Genomic DNA, 26,341 nt, shown 5'->3' with positions numbered 1-26,341 from the left:
GGGTCCATACGAGCACCAAATGGCGCTGGCTATGGTGCCCAACACAGAGTTTACCAGAGGGAGAAGCGGAGGATGTTACCTATCACCTGCACCGTCCTGCCTCCTTGTTGTTTTTCTGTCTCTGTGGAGTGAAACCGACAAACTGACTCGTCTGGGTCTGAGGGGCTTCTGTCCTCACTTCCTCCTTCTTCTCAATGACACAATGGTAATTGGTAGGAGTGGACGCTTGTGCATCTGGTGCAATAACCCCACCACCCACCCTTCTTCATACCCAGCCCCCACCCTGTTGAAGGCTCATTAAAAGACCTGCTGTTAATGAGCTAGAGGGATCATAGAACTTCATTTTCATTAGAAGGGGTGGGGTTAAGGCCAGAGATGCTGGTGCAGAGGTTTCTATGCCCTTAAAATAGAGTCAGCAATTATCCACAACCCCTCGACACTCCCCACCCACCCAGCTCTGCCTCCTAACGTGCCCACAAACAATAACCAAACCGAGGTGCTCCATATCCTGAGAAATCCTGGTTGCCCCTGTCCCATAACAGTTCGATGCTCCCCTCTCATTGCCTGTAGTCACCAACTTGAATATAACACATGCATATATTGTGTCGTGCATACTCTCACATCCCCAGCTGAATGGCATTACAGTGTTTCTCGACAAAGCCAGTAAGATCACAAGGATGTAAACAAGGAGCGAGGGTCCCTAATCCAAACAGGCACATCAAAAATGAATAAAGTCAGCGCTGACTGTGGTCCTCAGAGAGACGGCCCACACTGACGACATCCTAGTGAGAAAAGGCAGTTAAAAATAGTTGCTAAAGCTTTGTGTAAGAAAAATGAAAGAAAAAAGCATAGAAACATGACAACAAGACATAGGAAGGAGGAGAAAAAAAAACAACTCAACAATGTAAAATATTTTACCTCAATTCTTTATTGAGGCTCCTTGAGACAAGGTTGATTACAAAATGGTGTCATGTTTACAAAGACAGCAGAGTGACATAGCCTCATAATAACCAGTGCTGAGCATAAAAGGAAGCAATCAGCAATGCTGGGTAAAATGGAGAGTGTGTAACAGGGATAGGCAGATATTATTATCAACAACAATAATAAGGATAGCGACAGCAAGAATTTATATACAAAATATCATCCCTGAACAGTTACACTGTACTCATTCATAAATCACTTTTAAACACACACAGTTTGATGAAAGTAATGCAAAATCATCACAGTAGTCATGAAAAAGATGGCAACAATCTACTTGAAGTTTTCATTTCTCAAGTTTAACTTGCGTTTAATCCTCATCAGTCACACATGACAACCCACCAGAAGTTCAACAGGGCGATGATTACCAGTCGAGTCATGCATGAGACCCAAGTTCACAAGAGAGTTCAAGTAAGTGTCACCAGAAAATTTTACCTGATGTGTACACACACACACACACACACACACACACACACACACGCGCGCACGCGCACGCACACACATACATACACACACACACGCACACACACACACACACACACACACACACACACGCTCGCTTGGCGGCCTCCCACAAAGTCAGCTAGCTACACTGCACCTGTCGACCCTGTAGTTCAGCAGTGAAACGGCATTTTTCAGTTGCAAAATCACCAGCGACATGCAGCATCCATAAATTAGGACGAATTTAAACACGGGCAACAAAAAAACTTTTTATATGGCTGCAAAACATGCACGAGCTTCAAGCAGGCCGGCACTTTACAAATGTAAACAATGAAAGAGAATAATTACCATCACAATAGTACAGAGAAAGAAAAATGCACACCCGTTTCACAAAATTGCCTTTTTTTTTTTTTTCTTTATGCATAGAAACTAATCATACAAAACATCAGTAGATGAGACTTAAAGTCTACATATTCACATTTATAAAATTAGGAAAAAAAAAAACAAGAGAGCAGAAAATCATCCACGCACACTATTACAAAGTCAGGAGCACAACCTTGCTCGGCTCCATGAGCCTTGTAAACATTAAGTGACAAGTGTTGTGACAACTAAGCGCCTTTAAAAAGAGGAGTGTGAGAAACTACAGACAGACAGTGTTTGGATTCAATTCAGCCCTGTATCTGTTCAAATGCCTTTAGTCTTTAAAAGGCCTTCTTAAAAGAAAACATCTAGGTAGCAAAACATGGTGTTGAATATATTATCACTCTTGCTAGGCTTTTTTTTCTCTTCTCGTTACTGATGTAAATCAATATAATCTTTTCTGTCTCTTATCTGACAGTTATGTACTATCTCCATCTGTCCATTGGGGTCACCAGAGACATAAATCACACGTTTTCTGCATCCTGCACTGCAACATGGTGATCGGTTTCCTGCGTTGGTGTGGACTGTGGCAGTTCACTTCCTGTTCATGAGCTATGGTAATCTCCCCACTGAATGTCACGGCCTTGTTTTTTTCTGTGGTCTGAAGAACTGTAGGCACTTAGTTTCAACCAGCAGCTTTGCATACAATCGCGAACAACTGCTGGCTGCTGTGTGCCTCAGTGCTGGCAGGGAGGACGGCGCTACCTGCTGCTGTCTACAGTGGACTCCACTTTAATTGCATGGGTGAGTTAAATCTTATACAGTGCTATTTTTCTGTGTGGCTGAGAACGACTTTCAGAGTGCAGAAGTCAAAGCTAAGCTTGCCTCTGCACTGCTTTCGCGTGGAAGATCTTCCACTGGAGCTGGACTTTCCCTGCTCTCAATGCACTCTACTTGGCTTTGACTCTCCTCCACCTCCATGCTTCTTATCGCATCATTCTGCAGTTTGCTCTCCATATCTAACCGTTCAGAACTGAACTCATCCTCCATTTTCACCACCACAGCTTCTTCTGCGGCCCTTAAAGCAGCTAAAGTGTCTGCTGCGCTGGCCTGTGCATACGCTCCCACGCTGGCGTGGCTTAGGCCGTGAACTTTTTTCAGATGTTTCTCCAGGGTGGCGTAGACAGTGAAGGGAACTGTGCACAGCTGGCACAAAAAGGAGGCCTTTGCCCCCTGGGCCCCATGGGTCTTCATGTGGCGCGTTAACTTTGAACTCTGGGCGCAGGCATAGTTGCAGAGGCCACAGCGGTATGGCCGTTCACCTGTGTGGCTGCGGCGGTGCACAGTCAGGTTGCTGCTGTTTCTAAACTGCTTACCACAGTACTCGCAGGCCTCGTCTTTCTTTTTCTTACCAGCCGAACCAGCAGAAGTATTATTGTTGCCTCCAGGGTTCGCTCCTCCTGTGACGCTCCTCCGCTCATTGTCCCTCTGCCACTCCTGCACAGCCTCGCTGACCTGGGCTGAGCTCCACTCCTGCTCCCTCTCAGCCAGCTCTCCTCTTTCATTCTCCCACTCAGCGACTCCTCGAACCCTGTCGCCCATCTCTGGACGCTTGGGTGTGCAGTTGCCACTAGCGATGCCGCTCTCACCGCTCCCTCCTGTCTCGCCGCTCTCCAGTGACCCTTCAGAAGGGCTGGCACAGGGTGAGGTGTGCTGGGGCTCCACTTGCCCTTCTGCTTCCTCCTCACCTGCCTCTCCCCCCTCTCTCTGGTGCTGGTACAGCCTCAGCAGCTCCTTGTCCGACGGTCTAACCTGAGAGGTCAGCAGCATTAGGCCTGACGCTAAGGAGGGCTGTTTGGGGAAGGGTAGGTCCAGCTCAGAGGAGCGCTTTGCTCTTACATCTGTACCAACCATTCCCTTCCCCATGATTCCTGCTGGCTGCATCAGAAGCCTCCCCCTCACTACCTGCCCCCCAGCATCCTCCTCCATCATGACCATCTCCATCAACTCAAACCCACTTCCTCCAACTCCTGCCTCCCGGTGATGGCCTCTTATGTGGCGAGCCAGCTGACCACTCTGGGCAAAGGCCTGCCCACACACTCCACAGTGATAGGGCCTCTCGCAGGCGTGAGTCCGCCGGTGGGCAGACAGGCCCCGCATGGACTGGAAGTTCTGGTCACACAGCTCGCAGTGGAAGTCACCCTCAACGGTGCCAGTCTGAGGAAAAGGAGAAGCTGCTGGTGGAGATGAGGATGGCGACAGCACAAGACCTCTGGGAGAGCTGCTGCTGGTGTTACTCCCCTCAGCGAGCTCTTTGAGTCGCACTGAGAAGTTCATAGCTTGGTTACTGGCGGTGGAGGTGTGTGTTTGGCGGGATCGTCGCAGCACAGAGGGCTGAAAGGCTGAGGCAAGAGCTTGGTTCAGGTGACGCGGGTCCAGAACTGCTGCAGCAGATTTGTGCTTTTTAAGACCCCTTCTTCTTCCTCCTCCTCCCATGTCTGCATCATACTCCTCGTCCTCTTGGTAGATGCTGAAGGAGTGCGTGTGCTGAGCATGCTGTAAGAGCGCCCAGGCAGATCGAAACACACCTTCACACTGCTGGCAGGTGAAATATGATGGCTCCTCTGGCACTGCAAACAAAAACAAACAGGATCGAGGTGGTGATTCAGTGGCTGAGGGTAAAGAATGCAATTTATATGTCATAAGAAAACTGTGTAAATAAATTTGTAGATTGAACTATATTAAGTACATTATTACTGAATTACAGTGAACTTGTCCCCTTTTTACAAATCCAGCACTTATTTGAAGTCGTGTCTCTATCAACTCAGCCTTTTCCTCCTTTGGTCCTTTGCTGCTACATCATTCATAGTGGTCACCAGCTGGTTGCAAACTTTGTCAGCTGTTGGGTGCTGAGCAGCTGCATGTAAATGCAACTCTAAATCAAAAATATCAACTTTGGTATTATTCTCCTCAGGTGAGGCATTTTAATAGTTGCCGTCTTGGTCTTTTAAAACTGAATGAGTTCCCTCCTACTGGTTGGAAAGAAATGCAATTTCAAGTCAATTTCATTGCATTTTTCAGACCAGGAGTCGGTCTTGGGTGTATATGTCAGATGGTTGCTGACTGGTTGTGACTGTGGAAAACTTGTCAGGGGACTTGCCGATCTATCCCACACGGACGGCATCCTGTCCTAAAAGCAGATTCGAAGCAGGAGAAATAAAAAGAAAAAGTATGCGTCCATGATGCCTGCAGCTTTTCATGTGCTCATTCAGAACTGCGTATATTTATGCCCTTATGGGTTGAGGGCTGTGAAATCAAAACAATTGGTTCTTAAGAGATGAGAGATTTTTTTTTTTTTTGTCATTAAAACCACTTTCACATACAGTCAGGTGGTCGTCTACTAATATAAAAACAGCAGCTTGTTGTGCAGCAGTATCAGGATGATCAAGGCTAAATCTCACAGCGGTGTAGCGCAGACAGATTGGCGTCTGAATGATGTGAGAAGGAGGAGGGCTGGATGATGCAGAATTTGGCCCAAATGAGGGCAGAAACAACGGAAAGGTGTGAGGAAAAGTACGACCCAAAGTAGGAAGGAGAAAGGAGGATCCAGCACCAGGAAGGCCGACAGCCATGGTGCAAAGTACATCTGGAGATATTTTTATATGTGGATAGCTTTGTCTTCTAACTGAGAGCCACTCTCCAATTAAGCTGCAAATTGCTAATTAGCAGAACGTAGAAAACGAACGCTTTATGTAAATCATGCACTGACTGAGCCTGCTTGACAAATGAGGCCTTTCTGCATAAATCAAAATTGGAGAGAAGATTCCCAAAATTGAAAGGAAAACAGTCTTTTTCACTTTTTTTTTTGAGAGGTTCAAAGCCGACTGGTATAAGCCTCTTTCATGTTTCCTCAAGTCAAATCCTTCTGTATTTTACTGGAGGGGGGGAGGAGAGTGAAGATGAAAAAGAGAGCAACTGTTTCTTTCTCTTTTTCCCTTCTCCCGCCCTCCCTCTGTCTGGAGACGAGAGGAGCTGTGGTGTTCATGTCCTTTAACCTAGCCTGAGGAGAAACCTAGCAGAAGTTGAGATGCTTCCTTTAAAAATAGGGTGAAGAGCAGAGAAGGAAAAAAAAAGGAGAGCGATAGGTAGGTCAGGGCTCGGGAGATAAAAAGAAAATGAGATAAAAAAGATTGTAATGTAGTGCGGCGGGGGGGGGCATGAGACACCACGAAAAATATGTCATCCCTTCGAATTGTACTTGAGACCCATCCTCCAACCCCAACTCTCCTCACCCCAACAACACCCCCCAAAAACCCACCAAATCTTTCCCTGAGGGTGGGGGGGGCTTTTGTCTCGGGGTCCTGGAGTGAAACACAATACCCAGCCGGTTTCTCTCTCCTTCACTCACTCACTCCTCTTTTTTTTGTAAGGATTCCCATTTGGCCCAGGGTAGCACTTGAATATTAAGCAGAAGCAATAACTACTAATTAAAAATGCAGATTGGCTGGGAGCACTAACGAGCAGCAGGCAGAATCTCTTCTCCCTTGGGAGGCAAAGGGAGGAGAAAGAGAGAAGAAGAGGGGGGGGATTGCAAGAGGGCAAAGCAAAAGTGTGTTGAAGATGAGGGGGAAAGAATTGGGGAGGCGTCAGAGATGAGGAAAAAACAAACAAACAAGGAGAATAAATAAAAAGGAATGAGACAGATGCACGCGGCTCTCCAGTAATCCATCCCGCTCAACCCCCTTTTCTCCTCCGTCCTCGTTGTTTCTCTCCTTTGAATGCAGAAAATAGATGGAGGGCTGGTATGTTGTGGGATAACTGCTCTTTCACTTTCAGTCATCTTAGATGCGTAAGATGCATGAAACAACTCGCCACTCCAGTCAAACACCTCCAACCTGCAGGGCAGCAGGCGGTCTCTTTAAACCCACACATCCAACAACTTTATGTCACAGCTGGGGAGATTGAAACTAAAGCTTGGTGAAAATGACAAACAAACCCAGCCAACGTTCATGAATAAAAATTTAATCCAAACTTATCTACTTTTGCATTATTCATGAGCTGTCATGCTCCTCTCCTCATTGTCTCGTGCACGTGTTAGTTTGTTGTATAATACTTCAGGCAGCAAATTACCAAAGTGCTGCGCTCTCTGACTGCAAGTGAGAGATGAAAAACAGAGTGAAATAGAAAAAACACGCGAGGTTGTGGACAAACGGAAATGGTGCGTGCGAGCGTCCCTTGAGCATTACACAAAGGAAGGAACTGCTAACGTGTGTGCACGATGGTGAGAGTTTCAAAATGTGCAACGGGGCACTTGTACCTGCCATGAGAACGTGCTAGATACTCTGTCCATTTGAAGTCATTTTTGAGTCAGACTGCGAAAAATGCTTTTTTCAGTTTTGAGACACGGCGTCTGATCTTTGCAGAGAAAACACATTAACATACATATTCTCATACGGCTTTTTTATCCAGCGACATGAAATTCTTCAAAAGGATTTTAATGAGAATTCAGGAATTTCTGATCCACCTCACTGTGACATATTATATTTGGCATCAGTCCCATTTAGGCTCATCTTCCCTAAAGCATGAAGAAAAGGCCCTTTAGGAAAATTTGTGCTTCTGTATTCAACACTTCAGACATAACATGAAGAGAGATAAATTGGACTATTTGAAAATAAGGGGAAGAACAGGGGGATAGGAAGACGAAGAAAAGGCAGGAGATTCCCAGGAGCTCAGGTGGCTCAGCTCAGGGCAGAACAGTTGGAGATGGCTGAGGAGCTGCATATGATGCAATGCCCTCCATTACAGTGTCATGACAGCAAAGAGAGCTGCAACATCTATCTCACATCCACACTTCTGACCAGCTCATATCGCAGAGCAGGACTGCAACCAACGTCACCCTTTACGAACCAACTGAAACACGACCGATTTTAGGGTACGTGATTTCAGTCTCCGCTGTCCAGGTCGCCGGGGGTGACAGGCAGGAAGAAACATGTTTACCTGGCCACTCCACCTCAGAGACTGACAGCCAGGGAGATGGGAAGGAGCTCAGGTGCTCAGCACGGAGCCCTCTGGGACCCTCGGTGCCCTCTGAATGTTCCTGACACCCATCCTTTCCACACAATTAGCCTGTGCGTCACTAACTCACGCAGGTCTGCTAATGGCAACGGCTAGTTAATTAGCTGGACTCGAGAGGGAGGAGGAGCAGTTGTTAGATGAAGACAAGGGCAGTCAAAAAAATAAAAATAAAACAAAACAAAAAACAGAGTCACTAATTAGCAACCTGCCACCTTCTTCTACCTCTGCCATGCACTCACCTGATTTGCTGGGCTCCTCCCCCCAGGCTCGGTCCCTGGCCGCCACTCGCCGCAATTCGATGAACCCGGGCCCCGGCTCGGCGTTGGTCGCCTGCTGGTGCCTGGCTCGGCTGGCAGGTGAGGGGGGAGTGGCGTTTGCGTTAGGGGCTTGGTTTTGTGAGCCGCAGCCACCCTGTTTGTGCTGGATGAACGCCAGGATGTGGGCGAGGGGGAAAGCCTGGCTGCACTGGCCGCAAGTTAGGAGGTCCCGACCCTCGTCAGGGGCTCGAACCTGTGGAGGAGGCGGAGGATGGGGGTCACCTGATGAGCCTGTGCCATCCTCCATTTCAGTGGCATCTGGGGGAGGAGAGGGAATTTCAATTATAACCAGGTAACACAGTTTTAGTGTTGAAAGAGTACAGCTTTTTTCTCTTTGTTTTTAACGAGGCTGCAAAAAAAATAAATGAATTAACTGACAGTCAAAGGTAAATCTAGATTGCATTTCAGATTCCTTTGAGAACAAGGCCAAACAAGACATGTGAAAACATCATCTTTGGACTCGGGTTTATAGAATTTCTGAGAATGACGCCAAACAATGGCACAATAAAACAATCTGCAGTTTGACCGTTAGTGAAAATGATCTTTAAAAGCAGTCCTTTAATTTTTTAGGGGTACAAATATGCTTCCTTACATTAGAAATCCCATTGTAATCTGATATTTATGACACTTTAATTCCATGGTTCAAGCATAAAGTTCTGTTATATGGAGAGTACATTACTGTGGGGCAGACTTTTTTTTTTAACTGAAGGCCTATAGATCATGAAAAACATACATGTGAAATCTAGGTGCATGTGTCCCATATACTTACGATGAGAAAATAGTCCCTCCGTATAGATATTAGCAGAATGTACTGGATGGCAGTCAACTTGGACACATCTGAACACAAGCTTTTGACCCTGCTATTATAAATTAAAGACTCAAGAGTGTTGACCTCAATGGAAAAGCAAACAGACATAGTGATTGAAAGTGCTGGTTTCAGTTATAGGCACAACGAGGCCAATCTGCTCAACCAACACTGACCACTTCCTTTAACCGGTTACAGATCTGCTCGCACTTACTGAGGCAGCCGGGTGCAGAGTGAGGAGCCCAAACCGTCCATCTCAGCTCAAACTCGCACGTCCTGTTCATATGACTGCAGCTGAGTACAGAAATGACGGAATCAAAAGTGACGATCTTGACAAAGGCGTTTTACTTTTACTCAAAGTAAAAACGCTGCCTACCAGCCACAGGCAACGGGAGTTTCTCAACAGGAAGTAGATCGCAATAAAAGAGAAAAAAGTGACTAAAGGTGTTTGAGATAAGAGCAGGCCTTGTGTACGACGTCCACGCTCGTGCAGGGCAGCTAATCTAATTTTAACATTAACTTGACAAATCGTGTGTAGTTTGCAGTTTTGAATGCAGAAACTTCAGTCAAACCTCTGAAGAGCCTGAGTAAACTCTGTGTACCTTTATGGGAGAGAGAGGAGGAGGAGGAAGAGGGGAGGCGAGGGGGGGTCAGAAGTCTGTTGCTCAACGCGGTCACGGGCACACCTTGATGCCTGCGCTGGATCCACCTGCCCAGCCTGGGCAGGCCAGCAAACAGGACAGGTACAGACAGTACAGTCTAAAGTCGGATCTCGCCAGTTGTTACTCAAAAATGTCACCTTTCCTGTTTCAGGGCTGCGCTGTGTGTGCAGACTTGCAAGGCGCGGTTACACGCGCGCGCGCACGCACGCACACACAAACACGGAGTTGAGTCAGGGCCTGTGGTCACACCAGACACGCACCACTGGTCTCCAGTGGAGAACTGTGAAAAACAAATGCTGTTTGACTCTCTGTCCTAATTTGCTTTCAGCGCCGTCTTCTTTATGGTTTATGACTAATCTGAACAGTCAGGTGAATTGGGGCCAAGTCTGGACTACATTTTTACATCAGAGTATTATCTAATTAATACAAAAACTCCGGGATGATGTGACGCAGAACCGAGAAAGTGTCTCGACTTTAAACATGTGATGTCCCAAAGCCAGATGACTAAAAAAAAAGAGTCACAAACAAAACCAGAGACCGACGGGGAAACTTGATCATCTCCTAACCTGGAAACATTAATCATCGTGTTCGGACCTGTAGCCTCAGAGAAGAGCGTGCTAATAAACCGGTCCTTCCTCTATGGGAACTGCAGCTGCAACAATAGCCTAGGCTACACATCAGGACAAAACGCGGACATCATCTGTGCCCTTCTTCAAACATTTGCCCGTGAAGCCTTCATTCAAGTATTACAGAGCCGTTGATGTTTAATACAAAGACACTTCTGAGAAGTACATCACGTGCTTGACAATTTAAAGAATGAGGCGCTCCCCAACATCCACTCAGCCAGAGCATTATGGTGACCGATACCAGCACTCATCCAAAGCACGCGCGCAAAGTGGCACCAAATTAAAATACCTGAATTCATGTTGGATTCATCTAAAAAAAAAACATCCCAGCCGTCTACCACCGTCCCAACGTGCCCACACACAGCTCTTTCCCCCCAGGCTTACCTTGAATTGCACTCAGGTGCTGCGGTCTGCTTCCAAGTTTGCGCCTGGACATCGCGTCGAGCGTTTGGCACCTTTCTGGGTCACAAACCCAAACAAGACCCCGTCCAGCTGCTCCTTCTGAGATAAGTTGACCGAAACTCGAGTGGCAGGGACGGACTGATAAGACTGACTGGCCTCCGCCTGGGCTGGCACTGAGCTGTGGAGACAGCGTTCAAGTTCACGCTTCTTCCCCCGCAGCGAGCGGAGGGCAAAAGGGGGCATGTGCGACCGAAAGCACCGCCCGCCCCGCCAACCTTGACCCCGCCCTCTTCGGGGAACACACTCCGTAAACAAGATGTTATATCACTTTAAAGCATGTATCCCTTCAAACATAGTCACTGAGCTTTAACCGTTTGATTCTTTACGCTTTAAACGTTTTTTTAAAAATTTTTTTTAGCGACTATCATCATCTGAGTTCCTGCTCAGCAGCTCAGAAGAACAACCACAGAGCTTTCCACAGGTGTCTCCAAAACTAAACCGGAACCAGGGTAACATTCATTTCTGCTTTTCGTGTTGACGAGCCATCTCGTATCCACCGGATAAATACAGAAAACCTGAGAACAGCTTTAAAGTTACGGAATGACTCCGCAACAAGAAGCGTCGATGAGCGTTGAAATCTGTCACCATCTGGTGGCGAAAGCAGCGTACTGCAACACCGAGAAGTCTGAGTAAACATGAAATAAAGCCTCAGAAATAGATCTGAGCAGAAGTTTACGACGTTTTACAACTTCCGAGAATATTTCTCAGGGAAACAATTTCTAAATTCAAGACAGAAAACATAGTCTGATAATTCCAAAGTAATTTTTATTCATTGTTCTGTGTTTCATTTTACACATTAGTGAGAACGAAAGTTATTTTCTTTTGTTGACTGGCTGAGAACTGAGTACAAAAAGAGCAACCAACGGTTCTAATAAATGTACGGGGCTAAATCTGCGCTCATAAAGTGGTTTCAATTTGATGTGTATAAATATCCTGTACATTAGTTCGTATTATCTTTAGATTGAGAATTCCCTGTTACAGAAATGTAAGTTGTGGGGAAAACAGGGAGATACAGGGAAAAATGTCAGGTGTATTGCTTTGTATTACATCTTCTGAAGAAATAAAAATGTCCAAGAAAAAAAAAGCAAGAATGAGTTGGCATGCATGAAGTGGAGACACCAAAACAACTGATGAGTCTTTATGAGATGAAGCAGAAATGAAAGGGGCAGATTAAAATAAAAAATCATCCGTCATTAGTGAATTTAAGAGGTCACAGTCAATGTTTTTTTACTATGTGTATGTGAGCAGTACGACAGAACGTATGAGTTTGGGTGCAGGTTTCTACGTTGTTAAATTAGCCAACAGCCTTTCACTCCATTTCTTCATATTTTCACGTAATAGTCTCTTGCTAGAGAAAATGTGTGCCAACGACAAGCTGCAGTACTGAAGGTTCTGTAGGATGCGTCCCATTTCCCGCCTTCAGGTTCAATATTTGTAAGGTGGACTCCTCGACCGAGACAGAGACCGCGACCGAGACCGAGACCTTCTGGAACAACAAAAGACGTAAGTGTACAAGCCAGCAACAAATGACTTAGATGCAAACATAAAGAGTATGATTGTAATGAGACAGATTTTAGAAGCACTGCTGATCGAAAACACAAGTTTGACACCAGGAAAGTCCTACTATGAGTTTTTGATGCAACTCTACATTTGAACGAAGAACTCTAAACTAAATCAGTTTAGTTGTGTTCATGTTCAGATCAGATATCAGACCAGCTAAAAAACAAATGGTCCCAGCACAACAAGAGTAACTTAAAAAAAAATAAAACTCCAAATCACAAAGCAAATGCTGAGTTTTGTGAGAACGACAAAGAATACAGTGGACGTCTGTGACAGATCACCAGACCCGACTCCATTTAAACCCCTTTGGGATGTGGTAAAGAGAAAGACTGGCAACATGAGAGCAGCTGCAGTCATCACGTGATGCAACCGTGTCAATGTGGAGAATCATCTTAAGAGTAACATTTACAACAACTTATGGCATTCATGCACCCAGAATTGAGGTTGATTTGAGAACAAAGGCAAGTTCTACCCTGTGAAAATACTGTGCTCTAATGAAGTGCTCTGCAAGTGTAGTTTTGTTACTGATGGAAAAATAAACTACACCATGAGTTTGGGTTTGCTTCAGGAACATTTAGAATAACTTTCTCCTCACACTCTGCCTCTAACCCATCAAGGCTAATCTGTGCCTCAAGAGGAAGTCGAGCGGCTCAAGAATTAAATCCCCAGCCATTATGATGAGCCTTTGAGACGATGCTTGTGAATTAATGTGAAAAGAAAAACAAACATAAATCACTCTGCTTCTTTGGAACTGTGGAGATTCTTGTGGCTTCTCACATACCTTTTGTATGAGTTGCTTTCTCGGCCTGAGGGACAGAGGACAGAAAGCCACAATGAAAACAAGAGCATGCCTGAATATCCCAAAGCCTGTAAAACTTTGATAGCAGAAACTGATGGCAGCCAATCAGACAGTGTTTTAACCGGTTACACATTTCAGCTGTCTGAGCATGCGAGACAGAAAACAGACAAAAAAACGCATGTTCGCAAAACTAAATTATCAATTAAATATATTTGTGATTGAAAACATTCAGTCTCACCATATTTGGAGGGTGAAGGTGAGTGACTCTGTCGCCCATACTGTCTTTCCCACTCATCCCTTTCTTTCTCACGCCGCTCACGTTCCCTAAACATAAGGCCTCAAGGTCAGACAATTGCAACACAAATACCAAGCAGTTGATTTCAAAACACACCGGCTTACTTCATACGGATCTTGCGTGCCATGGCTCGCAGCTCTCCTTCGCGCTCCTGTAAGATAAACAAAGAGCAATGAGGGGAAATGGACGATAAGGAAGCCTCTGTTTCTGCATTAATCTCAACTACAAACACACACCTGCCGTTTGCTTTCCTGCTGCTGGATTTTCACCTGAGCGGCTTTCTTATCCGCCTTGGCTGCAGGGTCAGAAAAACAAACAAACACATGAAAACATACTGAATTCAGACAGGAACAAAAATACCTTTTCCATTTGCATCATTTTAATCAGAGTTACAGATCAACATGTTCATCTTTGAGAGGTCTAAAGTAAATTGCCCACATCTAAATTCCCAACCACATGCACTCTACTTGGCTGCACTCACACTGCTTGTTGAGCGCCTTCTGCATTCGTAGCTTCAGTCGCTCCTGTGGGGTCATCTTGAGCTGCAGGTGACACAATTGTGTGAGCACAACCTTTCACAGTCCAACAAAAGAGTTCGAGTGCATGTGTGTATCTGTGCTGTTATACAAATGCGATACTATCACCTTTATGTACAGTAGCAGCTGGAGATAAAAAAGGCAAAGGATAAAATAATTACAAGTGCTGTTTGTTGAGTCAACACACATACAGGCTGTGTGTGTGTGTGTGTGTGTGTGTGTGTGTGTGTGTGTGTGTGTGGTCACAGACAAACTGCTGCTGTTAGCGTGCAGCTGCTGTAGGACTGTTAACAACGAGCAGGATCCAGTCACATGAACCTTTACTAAACGTATTTACATTCACACTACTCTCAGAGATAAAAGGAAACAGAACGGCTGAAGAAGAACAGAGGGTCAGAGAGTGAAACACGAGCAAGTTCAGGTCCGGCAACTTTAGAAAAGTTCAGGAAGAGCCCGTGGCGTTTTTTCACTGACACACCCATTACTGGGTTGTTCAGACCTGGCCAGGCAAGAAAAACTGCAGGTCACAACACCACAGGCACGCTCAACACCGAGGTACATCATAACTTATAGCTTTTTTTTTTTTTTTTTTGGATGGTTGAACTCAAAACGGTTTCTTCTTTTCCAGGAGGCAGGGGGAGAAAACAAGTTTGGTCAGTGAAAAGTCAAAGTATTTGTAGTTATGGAACAATCCAAGCCTGTATACTGTCAAAAGAGAACTGCTCAACCTTTTGGAGATAAAAATGTTTACTGTATAAATACTCTCATATATCCTGGTGTAAGCAATACCATATTTTTAGTGAAAGATCAGTCTAACTTTTCCTGTTAAAAAACATCACTGGGCCGATGAATAATGGTCCTGAGGGGATGTAGTCACCTTGTTTATCTGCGTCTTGCTGATGTGCGACGCCCTGCAGTACGTTTGAGACTACAAACAGATATATAAAGACACCGCACTCTCTCACGCACGTGTGTTTGCACAGTATACATACATTCGCCACTCACACGGACCATAAAGACAATGAAAACTTCAAAGAGCCTAAATGGTCGCTTCACACAGAAAAGGCAGCATTAATTCAGTCATTTTTCATCGTGTGCAAGAACACTGTAAATTTATAGCAGAGGTGGGGGGGATCTGACTGCAGATTATGTCCAACTTGGGGGGGTAAAAGCAATCTTTTTTTTTTTTTTTTGTCTGAGGGTAAAAATGGCTTCTACATCCCAGTCTGATGGACAACCATGTCAGCCTGTCAGGGATGAGGGAGGCGTAGGCTTTAGCAAGAAACCCAGCTAGAACAAATTCTTACTGACTTTGGCAGCTCCCGTCTCTTTACCACCCGGAGTGTCAGGCCTGAGGAGAGGAGGATAAAAAGAGGACATTATGCTGAGGTGATGAGGACATTTTCATTTACACATAAATACTGTATTAACCTTCAAACACATCCTAACCTTCTGCGGTGAATTAATCTTTAAAAAGGACTTTGCATAGGACTGAGGCAGCGCCACGTTTCGGTGATACTTTTTAAAAGGCTGAATCAGAACAAACAATCTCAAGTTGTTTGGCAAAAGTAAATGAAAATAAGCTTGTGTATGTTTACATTGTGACTAAATTAATTCAGCATCTTAACACACAAGAAAAAACATTTAATTCTGGAATTTAAACAACACATACTCTAATTAGGGTTCTATTATTTTGGGTTTGAAGTGCACTCTCTCAGATTCAATTTGAATGCATGAATATCCAAAACGGAAGAAGAAATTACAGCCGTTTAATATGAAGAACCCTCTTTTCCATCGATCCTAATATAGTTGGAAAGTTGAGTTAAAAGGCAGTTTCATGGACAGGTGTGAACTCTGAGCTTAAATAATGTGGTGAAAGAAGCTTTCAGTGAAAGAATCAAAAATTAAACTAAATCCTGGACATGGAGGCTCACAGGATTCTTTCCATGTTAAAGTAACACTAGAGTTTTTGGCAATTCTTTGCTCTCTGGCTCCCCCTACAGTTATGGGATGTCACACCTCCGTTATAGACGCAAATCTCCATGTGAGCCCTGCACATGTACAACCATACACATGAACTTTTTTGTCATGTTGAAGAGGAAACAAAGACTGTAAGGTAGAACAGTGCCAGGGCAGTTTTAGGCCCGAGGAATGTGCATAATAAAGGCCAGAGTACTTCAAAACAAGTGAATGTTTAGTGTTGCTTTAAAGAACAAAAAATACTTAAGACATTCACAACATTAAGTGATGGTGAAGCACATTCTTACGGGAGACTTAATATTTGAGTCAACAAGAAAGAGGATTTCTTGAAAGAAAATACAGAGGCTGTAAAAAGAAACAGATTTAAATGGACTATTATTACTTATTTATTTATTTTTACAGCTGAAAAGTTGTAATTCAATACTTACGAGCATCTAGCACAGGCACTAATGCCTATGTATAGGTGGTTTAAAAATGACAAAGTGGTGCTATAAGCAAAGAAAAATAGGAAAAATAAATGTGCTGAAGGCTCTAAGATTCAGTTCATCACCCCTCCCACACTGGTTACAAATTTTCCCCGCCAAGTGCCCTCTTTTGGGCACATACAGGTGTTCTAAACAATGCCTTAGTTCTTCAACTGTTCTTTGGACAGAGTGAGCTAAGATCAACCTGCACCAGAATGATCAAAGAAACACGACGGAGAAGGCTTGAAACAACTCATGATCCAGACCAAGTGGAGGCAGTGTGATGACATGGGCATGTGTGGCTTCTACTGGAAAAGACTCAACTGGGTTTTTCAATGATGTGACAAAGGATATTTCCACCAAATGGGAACCCCCGCTGTATTACAACAGGGGCAGAATAAGCAGTTCTTCTGTGATGTACATATGTTCCCGCTCTGTCAGCTGCTGGCTCCAAAGGATTCTCAAATAAGTGTTAAAGAAATGAGCATGTTGTTTATGATCATTTTCATTTGTCCGATGATATTTTAGTACCTAAGCAGAGGGGTCACCATGTTAATGTGGTGTAATTTCTTCTTCCTCCGATACAAATGTGAATTTCCTAATATTAAAGCTGAGAGGCACTTTAAACTCGTCTTTATTTCATAAAACGCAAACATGACAAAGATTGTGCCCATGTCCAAATATTTTTGAGCCCATCGGTCTATAGATATTCTTTTTCTAGATTTATGGGCGTGTTTACACATTTAATGTCAACACGGTCTTACTTTCTCAGCTTGTCAGAGACGGTGGTGGCAGAAGGCTGGGACCCTGTGTGAGCAGGGGAAGGACTGTGGGGCAGTTGGCTGGGAGACTGATAGGGACTTCGACTACCACTGTCTCCACGGCGATGTCCTCCACTGCTCCGAGCCCCTCGCCTCGTACTGCCGCCCTGCCGTGAGCTGGATCGGGACCTGTAGGAGAGGCAGTTGGATTTAGGTCACAAACGTATTTGTTAAGCAAAACCGCAGTGTGGCTGGGAGGTTAATCTGACCTCGTTCGTCTGCGAGCTGAATATCGTCTCCTGTCCCTGTCCCGGTCACGTTCTCTGTCTCGTTCTCTTGCTCTGTCCCTCTCCCTTTCCCTCTCCCTCTCCCTCTCCCGGTCTCGGTCTCTGTCTCTGTCATTAGACCGCGATCTTGTCCGGTCACGTCTCCTCCAGGATCCAGCCCCTCCATTTCCTCCTCTGCCTCGGGAGTGAGATCTGGAACGCCGCCTCGACCGAGAGTGACTCCGGGAGCGGCGCCCATCTCTTCTCCCACGTCCTCGCCGGGCTCGGCGTGAACGGGAAGATGAGCGAGAGGAAGACCTAGATGACGAGCGAGAGGAGGAGGAAGGGGAGCGACTGGAGGATGACCTTCGCCTCCTGAACAAACAAAGATGGAGTTTGAGTAATAATTCCAGTGTGGCACCTATCCAGCTATCTGCCATCTTATGTAATAATTATACAATATCAAACTTAAATAAAATGTATCAACAGCAGACTTCAGTGTTCTGCATCTACCTGCATTGCCACAATTTGACATGCACAACCATAATTCAGTAAATGTGCATCAAACCTGAGCCTACCCTAATACACAAATTTTCTTTATGCACATGCAGTTACTTTGGTCCGATTTGTTACTCATCCGCAGCTTTTTCCACTGATTATCTGAAAACTGACCCATCTCACCGACCACAAAACTCCATCTGAATTCTCTCTGCACCAACAGCTGTGGTCGTGTCAATTAAAATAATGACCGTAAGAGAGAAAATAACCAAAGAAAAGCCAAAAAGGGGGAAAGTTACCGACCGGGAGCCCCTGCTATGACCTGCAGAGTGCTGCAAGCTGGTGGGGGCGTGGCCAGCGTGAGGAGCGGCAGCTTGTGTCGCTGCTCCAGATTCATCCTCGCTGCCTCCGTAGCTGGTGATGAACGTGATCTTCTCCGGGGCAGGAGAACGAGATCGTGACCGGGATTCTGAGCTGGATTCTGATTCTGGCCTGAAGGAGATGAGGAAAAAAATTTAAATAAAAAAAACAAACAGAAATTAGAGTTCAAAAACATATTTAGACAACTCTGGATGAAATCGGGTACTGTACTGTGTCAGCTCACCGTTTGTAAGGGTCATATGTTGGACTGTCTCTTCTGGCATAGCTGGAAAACACCAGAAAGAGTAGATTACATGTCTGAAAAATTATTTAAGCTGAAGCACTGATAATGAGTTAAAAACCTGTTCACTTACCTGGGTGGGCTGATCTGTCTACCTTTTAGCCTCTTCTCTCTGAATTCTCTCCTCTGTCTGCGAGAGCGACGGCCCTGAGACAACCACACATATGCAAATTAAAAAATTTGCAAACAAAAATGCAGAGAATAGGTGTTTTCTGTGGGTTTAACTTTACAGAGTACATGGCCTTCTCTGCCTCCAGGGCTTTGGCGTGTTTAATGGCTTCCACTTCCTCCTTGTCCTTCTTCAACATCCTGACAAAAAGGTTAAATAATCTCAGTGTTAAAATAATATTAACACGCACATTAAAAGCTACAAATCATTCTGAATAAAAGATCGAGTTCTCCAACTATTATTTAGCCAATTATTTTAGTTTGGGACATTTTTAGCAGTTGGTAATAAAATAATAATATTAAAAAAAAAACACACACATTGGCAGCGTTATAACTGATATATGTAGCTTTTATTTTTCCATCTTTCGTTATTACAGAAATTTTTCGCCTTTCTTTTTTACCTGACAAAGTCTCCTTCAGCCATTCCATACGGAGTTGCCATTTTATTTAGATCCAGCAGCTGTTCCTGGTTCAGTTCGTCAACGTCAACCTCCACATCTGTAAATACCAAAAAAAAAAAAAAAACAAACAATGCATTAACTTATTATTTCTACACTACAAGGTTTAATTGTAGGTATGTTAAGTATGTTCCAAGATGGAGAAACCTTATCTGCTTTACATTGTTTGTCTGACATGCCGTTACCAAAAGAAAAAGTTAAAATACCTAATAAAAACATGAAATGCAAGTATTTTCATTGCAGTCTATTTTCAGCCTTCATGTTTCCACAACTCATTTGTGAAACTGGACCAGGACTGGCCTCAAAACTAGTCTCAGAGGTACACATCCTAACTTTCCACTTTCAGCGGAAGAACTTGGAAAAGCATCAAAGTCTGAGCATCAAACCCATGAAAATAATTATTTATAGAGAAGGTCAAGCATCCATGAGGCAAAACACATTTTTGTACAGACAAGAATCTATGATTCTCTTCTCTTGAAACATAATCGAGTTTCTACCAAATGAAGACCATTTCTATGCGCTGACGTACATTTCTGAACGCATCCTTTTTGATTTAACACCCGAGCATCACGTTTCCTCACCGATATCAGGGATGCCTTCGTCCTCTTCGGATTCACTGTTCTCGGAATTATCTTCGTCTTTGTCGGACTGCGGATCGGGCTCCTGCACGGCGCTGTCTTCATACGTGTAACCAATCGTTGCTCTCTTCTCTGCCAGTCTGAACAACGTGAGGATGGATTTATGCATGCATGGCTAACTTTAATTTTACAGCAAACAAATAAAAAACAAAAACAAAGGGGGGGTGAGCAAACTACTTCAACATTTACTTACTTTTTCTTCTCATCCTCATTTGGCTTCGACAGGCCACCGTAGAGCTCGTCCAGGTAGATCTGGTATAAACACTGCTCCTCTGAGACTGTTAGAGGACAGCAGGGAGTTGAGAGAGTGGAGCACAACTGCAAAATATGCCCACTGAGAGCAGGTTAACAGACTATGATGTGCATGTGTTGAATGTATTAACTGTGGTTAATCGCTCTTATTTACTGAAAGTAAATACTCACTGTTGGCAAAGTCATTCTGTACTAAACCTCGATAGCGCTCATAATTACACTTCCTCTCCTCCATCTCCTGTTCTGGTGTGCTGTAAAACAAAAGGGCAGAAGGTTGTTGGTCATTTTAGTGAATGTGAACACAGAGCAGCTGTGGCTTCGAGATGAGGATAAAACATTCAGAAATGCTGAATAATAAAAAAAAACAAAAAAAAAAAACAGCATCACAAAATAGCATCAGGTGTATTCAACCAATCAAATGACACTACAGTTAATATTTATCTCATAATCAATACTCTGCATAAAAAGCATTAACATTAAGCATTAATGTAAACTTATCCAGACAGATTTGGCATAAATCTGCTTCACACTTCAAATCAGTCTCTACCAAAAACATAATTTTACGATAAGACTGTTGCAACAACATCAAACCACGAGAAAAGACAATCAAGCATCATGAGGTAGTTGCATTAGGCACCTGCAGTGATTAAAAGCGATGTCGTTAAAAGTAATTTCTCAACTTACGATGTGCTGAGCAGAGGGGGGGTGTAGGTGGGGATGTAGTCCAGGTGAGCTCGTACATCAAATCTGTCAATCATGTTGTTGGCATCTCCTTGCCATGGCATCCTTTAAAGGAAACAGTGAAAGGAGATACGAACTAATTACCAACATCCCACAGTCTGTGCATCCAGTGTGTGATGTTAAGATGTGGTTTATGAGCGCGTCTGGGAAATCTTCCTCACATATTTGCGGGGCTTTCTGCAGCCAGCGCCACAGCAGGATCCAGGTTGATCTTGTAGGATCGACCGTGAACCTGTAGAAACTGGGCTGGATCTTTTTTCTGTCAAAATATAATGAAAAAAGAAGTCATTTTTGTTTTGTAACACATTTTTACATTTTCATTTTCTTACAAACACACAGAGCTTAAGGTTGTTGTCTTGTAGAGTCCAAACTTAGTTCATAAACCTTTGCAACTCAGAAATAATATGAAATAATATGAAAGTGTGTCTTTATAAGTTGTTCAGCAAAGTTACAAAATCTCTTACTATCTTCTCGTAGTACTCTCGCCGTCGCTCACCACGGCGCTTGTAGTCTACCATCATGCCACGGAGCTTGCGCTCGTGTTTGCGGGCTTCCTGCCACATGACAGCGCCGCTGGGGGTGGGGGCGCGGCGGGGCACGGCTGCTGCACAGAGGTGAACCAGGACGAAACACAGCAGAGAGGAGAAAGGGAGAGCGAGCGGAGTTAGGAGTAGCTCTGTGTGTTTTAGTCTCAAGTTAGAAATCCAACGCTTCACTTTCTCGTCCCTTTATTCTCCCCTTAAAGCCACATTCTCTGCCTGCCAGGCGGCAGCACGGTAAATCAAGTATGAATCAAATAAAAGACAATTTTGTAAATCATTTGGATTCAAGGGCAGAAAAACTGTGACTTCAATGCTAATTTAAATATTCACAATGAGGATTTTTTTTTTTCCCACAATCGGGTAAACTGTACAGTCTAACTAAAGGAAAGGACCCAAAGACACAGGATGGCATCACCACTGCTGACCACCAAAACCTTTGGGACTCTTATTCAGGTACTCAAAAACAGTGGGAAAAAACACAAAGTGGGAGAGTTTTAGTGCACGATTGTTGCAATGTTTAATATAACAACAAGTACTTCAGAGAAGCAAACAATCAGTCATAATCCGTAGGAGACCAACTTTAGCTCCTCGTGCATCTCCACTGTTCCTTCCTCAGCTGAGGAGCAATCTCATCCTCTATAGACTCCATTAAATGGTTGGAAGCAAAGAGGGGAGTACAAACATTTCCTCATCACTAAGAGTGAACAGTTTTTATACAGTCATATAACTGGATCACCGTCCATGAAACAGAATCAAGTTATTTACTGAAGTATGTTTGAAACAGCCACCCATGACAGAAAATGTACACGGCATTGTGCCACTTCTGAAGGTCACTGTGAGAGATCATCGCACATGTTAGCGTAGCCGAAGTCACTACACAGGTGAAGCCTTTAAAGCTGCAGTCTGCAAGATTTGTTGTTGTCATACGTAAAGTCCTACTTTTTGGCATTTTAAGAGTTTACATGATCTATCAGAACGCTTGAAGTTGAAAACGGTGACCTCCGTAGTCGCAAAATGCAAGAAATGCTTATTTTTTAACCGAAAAATAAAAAGTTATTCAACTTCCTGTCCCGCCCCTTCAAAACACATGAGAACTCGTGCACGTCTACGTGCACGCCAGATGCGCCTACACGACTCCTCATTCATCAACTCACCTGTCATTTGCGATCATGGAAGACACAGTAAGTAGACTAGCCCGTAATGAAGTTCAATAGTCTAGATAAATAAGCGTGGGGACGAGCCTACCTTGTATCGCGCGTGCACAATCGGTGATTGACAGGCAGCAGAGCCCAGCTCGTAACCTGATTGGTTACCTTTTACCGGTCCGGTCTGCAATTTTGTAAACAAACCTGCTGGCTTTGGAGGGACCTAGCGGGACATATAGGGGACCTAGAGAACTAATTTTTTTTTGTATTGGGGTATTTAATGTACTACTTTCAGAATCCCCGGACAGTTCCAGGCATTATGCTTGAAAAAGAGTTGCAGACTGCAGCTTTAAGTGACCTGATTGGTGATTTCTTCCCCTCCCTGATTACACAGCGGTTAAAGGGGAATTTTAGAAAAGCTTTAAGCAAATAAGTCTTAATAAGCTGCTTTTAAAATCACAATTTCTGATATGTTAAACTATCTGACAAAAAAAAATTCAAATATGTTAAGGAGGGCATCTTTATTGGGACTTTGGCTGAATTAATATGTACTAACATTACAAACATTGGAGTCTAGTTGAGGGGATACATGCAGCTTTAAAAATCTAGTTACAACCATATTATCTAGGTGTGTTAGGTCGGCCTGAAGAAGCTCGATTTTCAGTCGACATTCATTCTGAAATCCCGCATTCAGTTATTGTGAATTAGCTATTTGAACTGCACAAAACTGCAAAAAAAGGGTACTTAATACATTTTACCACCCAGGAATTACATGGCTGTTGTTGACAGTTACTTCTCACCAGAATTAACCATTAACCATGGTCTACACATATGCAAACAGGGCATCAAAGCTCAATTGCTAGACTAGGATAGAAAATGTTACCAAAGTACACATAACAGTAGACCAGCAATATAATCTGAATTGCAGGGTTAACTGTTGTATTATGTTAAATATTGATCTTTCAATGTACTTAAATTAACAGTAATAACATGGATAATTCGGCACACAAGAGTTATAAACCCCAAACTACTACACCTGTTTAAGTAATTTTTGCCCTGTATGGACATGGCTACGTATTTTCTGATGTTAAAGAAGTTGGTTTCATGCTCTCGGTATCATTATCTTTTACGCTGGTCAGCTCTGAAGTCATTTTCTAACCTGAAGATTTAAGAATAAATAGATCAATTTAGTCACTCACACGTCCCAACGTAAATTTTCTATTGAACAACACAGCAGGAAACATTACTCAATGGTGAAGTTAAAGTAAAAAAATAAATAAACAAATACATCTAAACCTAAAACTTAAAGATAAAGAAAAACACTTCAATCTTTTGACTAAATTTCTCTGAAAGTCTGAAAAAGTTAAAATCCACCCATTCTAGCTTGATAATAAGTTATAATTCACCAATTTAAGATTTACTTTTTGAGGCCTGCTTGTCCAAAATTGGGGCTTCACAGTCGCCAACACCACGTAATGAAGCATGTTAATGAATTCAGTAAATACACTGTTGAATGCCAAAGTACAACAATGTGAACATGTGAACGCCTTTACTTAAGGAATAGAGACCAGATCCTTTATAGTTCACCACTGAAATGTACTTAAATATTGTGGTTACACTGTAATACCAAATGATAATATCATACAATTATGAATAAAGGTTTCATATCTCCATCTAATCTCTGGCATTAGCGTGTTTTCTGTTCGCTAATGGTGGGAGCTAAACAGTTTGGAACTCAGGAGCTAACCCAGCTAAACGACGTCAAGCTAGTTCTACTATTTTTCGTTCAATTAAGTCAATTGCGCCCCACGGGTTTATCTTTAAGACCTGCAGTATGTGAAATACTGTCGTTTACAATGTTATGTAGACTTTATCAGCACATACATGGGCCTGATTGCGTATGTTGCCCAGGCAAATTTAAAAGCTGTGCTTACAGTTAGCATCATAGCTGGACTAGCTGTGCTAAGCTAATGTGCAAAAACGTTAAAAACGTTTGACTCACAGCCTCATAAACCAAGCATAATATGACAAACAGATGCATAGCGTACTCAGAACCGCATGCACTTTAATTCGTACCTGTTTTATGGTCCACCAACACAAACTGGGGTTAATCTCGGTTAGCCAACGGCTACTGCAGCGGAGTGACACCACACGCCTCCTTCTGCTCAAGCACACGGCTGACCTGCAACACCGGCCTTGGCCTCTGGGGGCGCTATAGCCCCACCCCACATAAAAGACAACATTAATGGATCTGCGGTCAAAGCAAATTATATGAAAAAGTATTTCAAGTTTTAATATTTGAAATGCTGAAACTCGAAAACGGGGGCATGCTGGATTTTTAACCTGTCATCAAAACTGACAATTGGCTTTGGAGATGAATCAAAACAGTTCATCAACGGCCTAAAATTCATAAATCTATTGCTTGTGTTGACTCATTGCAGATGTTTGTAAAAATAACAGGAACATGTTATTCTAGACTCTAAAAGTATTATGAATGATTTATTTCTGACACAATTCCTGTGTTTTGCAAATACAATTTGATGCAGAATTTCTGAGAACAACGCGTTGTGCAAATAAAGATTGTGTGTGACATTATTGAAAGATTGTGGCTAGACTTCGAGTTGAACTTGATTAGTTTTAGTCATGTTTTGTTTTGTTTTTTCACATCACAAATAAGGTGATATTGACCTTATTGATATATATTGAGGCTTTTAATAAATATTTGTATATGTTTTTGTATTTAGCTGCAGCAGATTTATTCTTATTTTTTGGTAAGGTTGTTGCAAATTAGGGCAGATATGTTAAATTTCTTGACATCTTAAAATGAATAATAATCATAACATTTGATCTCATGGTTATCCCATATTAGAGTTTAGCAGTGTTCACCTGTACAGTGCCAAGGGAGTTTTGAAGTATTAATCCTTTTTATAACCACAAGATGTCCCTCTCAGACAGGACAGATGCATGAAACTTTCAGGCCGTCCTTAGATCTGAAATTATGGAAGTGGAAAAGAAAATCTCAGCAAAACTTAACCAAAAAAAACCCCCAAAACAACCTAAACAACTCTATTTTAGGGAGAATCCTTTATTGTGTCAAAACAAATCAACTGAATTAACATCAGTGATTCGGCTTTCAATATAGCATGACTATCATGGCTATTTCATAAACATTAGATGTATATATATATATATATATTCATATTGAATGTTTTTTTCTTTCGGCAAGTCAATCACTGCTTAAGCTGTTGATAGGTTTTTATGATTTGTATAAGTATTAACTGGCTGCGTAGAGAGTCCTGGAGAGGCAAGGTTTGACTTCAGAATGTAAACTGAATGTAAACTTTCTAATCTACAGATTGGATTCCAACATCCTGTGGTGAACAGCAGGTGAAGAGAAAGTCCACATACCATATGTGCGCATGAGTGTGTGTGTAAACTCTATTTCCTACATTTCCTCCCCAGCAGCATGGTGACAGGAAGCCCATGTTCGTTTCCAGCCTGCCGCTGTTTGCACAGGACAAAGGTCACATTTGTCCCATCCATTCGCCCATTAACTGTCGCCACTGTGACCCTGCAGCCTCTTTACGCTGGCCTGAATCACAACACCTTTCCTTTCTCACACTGTCATTTTGCACTTTCTAATTAATCATTTCAACATGATCTGACAGGCATCACATACTGTAAACCCACAGCAGACATCAGCTTGTTCTAAATATGCTATGCTAGCGATAACTGTTGAGCCTAATTTCAATCATTGTAAATATGTTAAAACCAGAAACTAGTTAGGGCTTAGAGACAGTTTTTACGATTAGCATCAAAATACTTTTGTCCCGCAGTCTAGGAAACTTTGC

At 43.2% G+C, this 26,341-nt stretch overlaps 2 protein-coding genes across 4 annotated transcripts; both read right to left on the bottom strand.

The window, feature by feature from the left end:
* Positions 1 to 908: 908 nt before the first annotated feature.
* znf296 (zinc finger protein 296) lies at positions 909 to 10,881 on the bottom strand. The gene is made up of 3 exons (XM_075473378.1): positions 10,649 to 10,881; positions 8,094 to 8,429; positions 909 to 4,409 (listed from the first exon to the last, which is right to left on the bottom strand). The coding sequence occupies exons 1-3, from the start codon at positions 10,698 to 10,700 to the stop codon at positions 2,635 to 2,637; spliced, it is 2,163 nt and encodes a 720-aa protein (XP_075329493.1). The 5' UTR covers positions 10,701 to 10,881; the 3' UTR covers positions 909 to 2,634.
* Positions 10,882 to 11,469: 588 nt separating this feature from the next.
* On the bottom strand, positions 11,470 to 24,669 carry clasrp (CLK4-associating serine/arginine rich protein). 3 transcript variants are annotated; one of them, XM_075473374.1, is made up of 21 exons: positions 24,567 to 24,669; positions 21,268 to 21,407; positions 20,965 to 21,062; positions 20,747 to 20,848; positions 20,234 to 20,313; positions 20,004 to 20,088; positions 19,754 to 19,890; positions 19,116 to 19,212; positions 18,777 to 18,855; positions 18,620 to 18,693; positions 18,490 to 18,531; positions 18,189 to 18,377; positions 17,391 to 17,762; positions 17,125 to 17,310; positions 15,228 to 15,267; positions 13,862 to 13,922; positions 13,617 to 13,675; positions 13,485 to 13,531; positions 13,324 to 13,409; positions 13,068 to 13,092; positions 11,470 to 12,212 (listed from the first exon to the last, which is right to left on the bottom strand). In XM_075473374.1, exons 2-21 carry the CDS (start codon positions 21,364 to 21,366, stop codon positions 12,152 to 12,154), a joined length of 2,019 nt encoding a protein of 672 aa, XP_075329489.1. In that variant the 5' UTR covers positions 21,367 to 21,407; positions 24,567 to 24,669; the 3' UTR covers positions 11,470 to 12,151. The 3 variants fall into 3 exon arrangements, with proteins under 3 accessions (XP_075329489.1, XP_075329490.1, XP_075329492.1); XM_075473375.1 differs by having other exon boundaries at positions 11,470 to 12,209; XM_075473377.1 differs by lacking the exons at positions 11,470 to 12,212; positions 13,068 to 13,092; positions 13,324 to 13,409 and having other exon boundaries at positions 15,224 to 15,267.
* Between the last annotated feature and the right edge of the window lie 1,672 nt (positions 24,670 to 26,341).

The sequence above is a fragment of the Odontesthes bonariensis genome, chromosome 9 (genome assembly GCF_027942865.1).
Source record: "Odontesthes bonariensis isolate fOdoBon6 chromosome 9, fOdoBon6.hap1, whole genome shotgun sequence".
NCBI lineage: Eukaryota > Metazoa > Chordata > Actinopteri > Atheriniformes > Atherinopsidae > Odontesthes > Odontesthes bonariensis.
This window is presented reverse-complemented; position numbering and strand designations above follow the sequence as displayed.

What these genes read in the sequence shown, in the direction of transcription:
- znf296 (XM_075473378.1), bottom strand. Translation starts at nt 10,700, where the DNA reads ATGTCCAGGCGCAAACTTGGAAGCAGACCGCAGCACCTGAGTGCAATT. An exon ending in GCACCTGAGTGCAATTCAAG is followed by an intron (nt 8,430 to 10,648) that starts GTAAGCCTGGGG and finishes CTCCTCCCCCAG; the next exon opens with ATGCCACTGAAATGGAGGAT. An exon ending in GGAGGAGCCCAGCAAATCAG is followed by an intron (nt 4,410 to 8,093) that starts GTGAGTGCATGG and finishes TTTTGTTTGCAG; the next exon opens with TGCCAGAGGAGCCATCATAT.
- clasrp (XM_075473374.1), bottom strand. Translation starts at nt 21,366, where the DNA reads ATGTGGCAGGAAGCCCGCAAACACGAGCGCAAGCTCCGTGGCATGATG. An exon ending in CCCCCTCTGCTCAGCACATC is followed by an intron (nt 20,314 to 20,746) that starts GTAAGTTGAGAA and finishes TTTGTTTTACAG; the next exon opens with CACACCAGAACAGGAGATGG. An exon ending in GCACGCAAGATCCGTATGAA is followed by an intron (nt 13,410 to 13,484) that starts GTAAGCCGGTGT and finishes CCTTATGTTTAG; the next exon opens with GGAACGTGAGCGGCGTGAGA.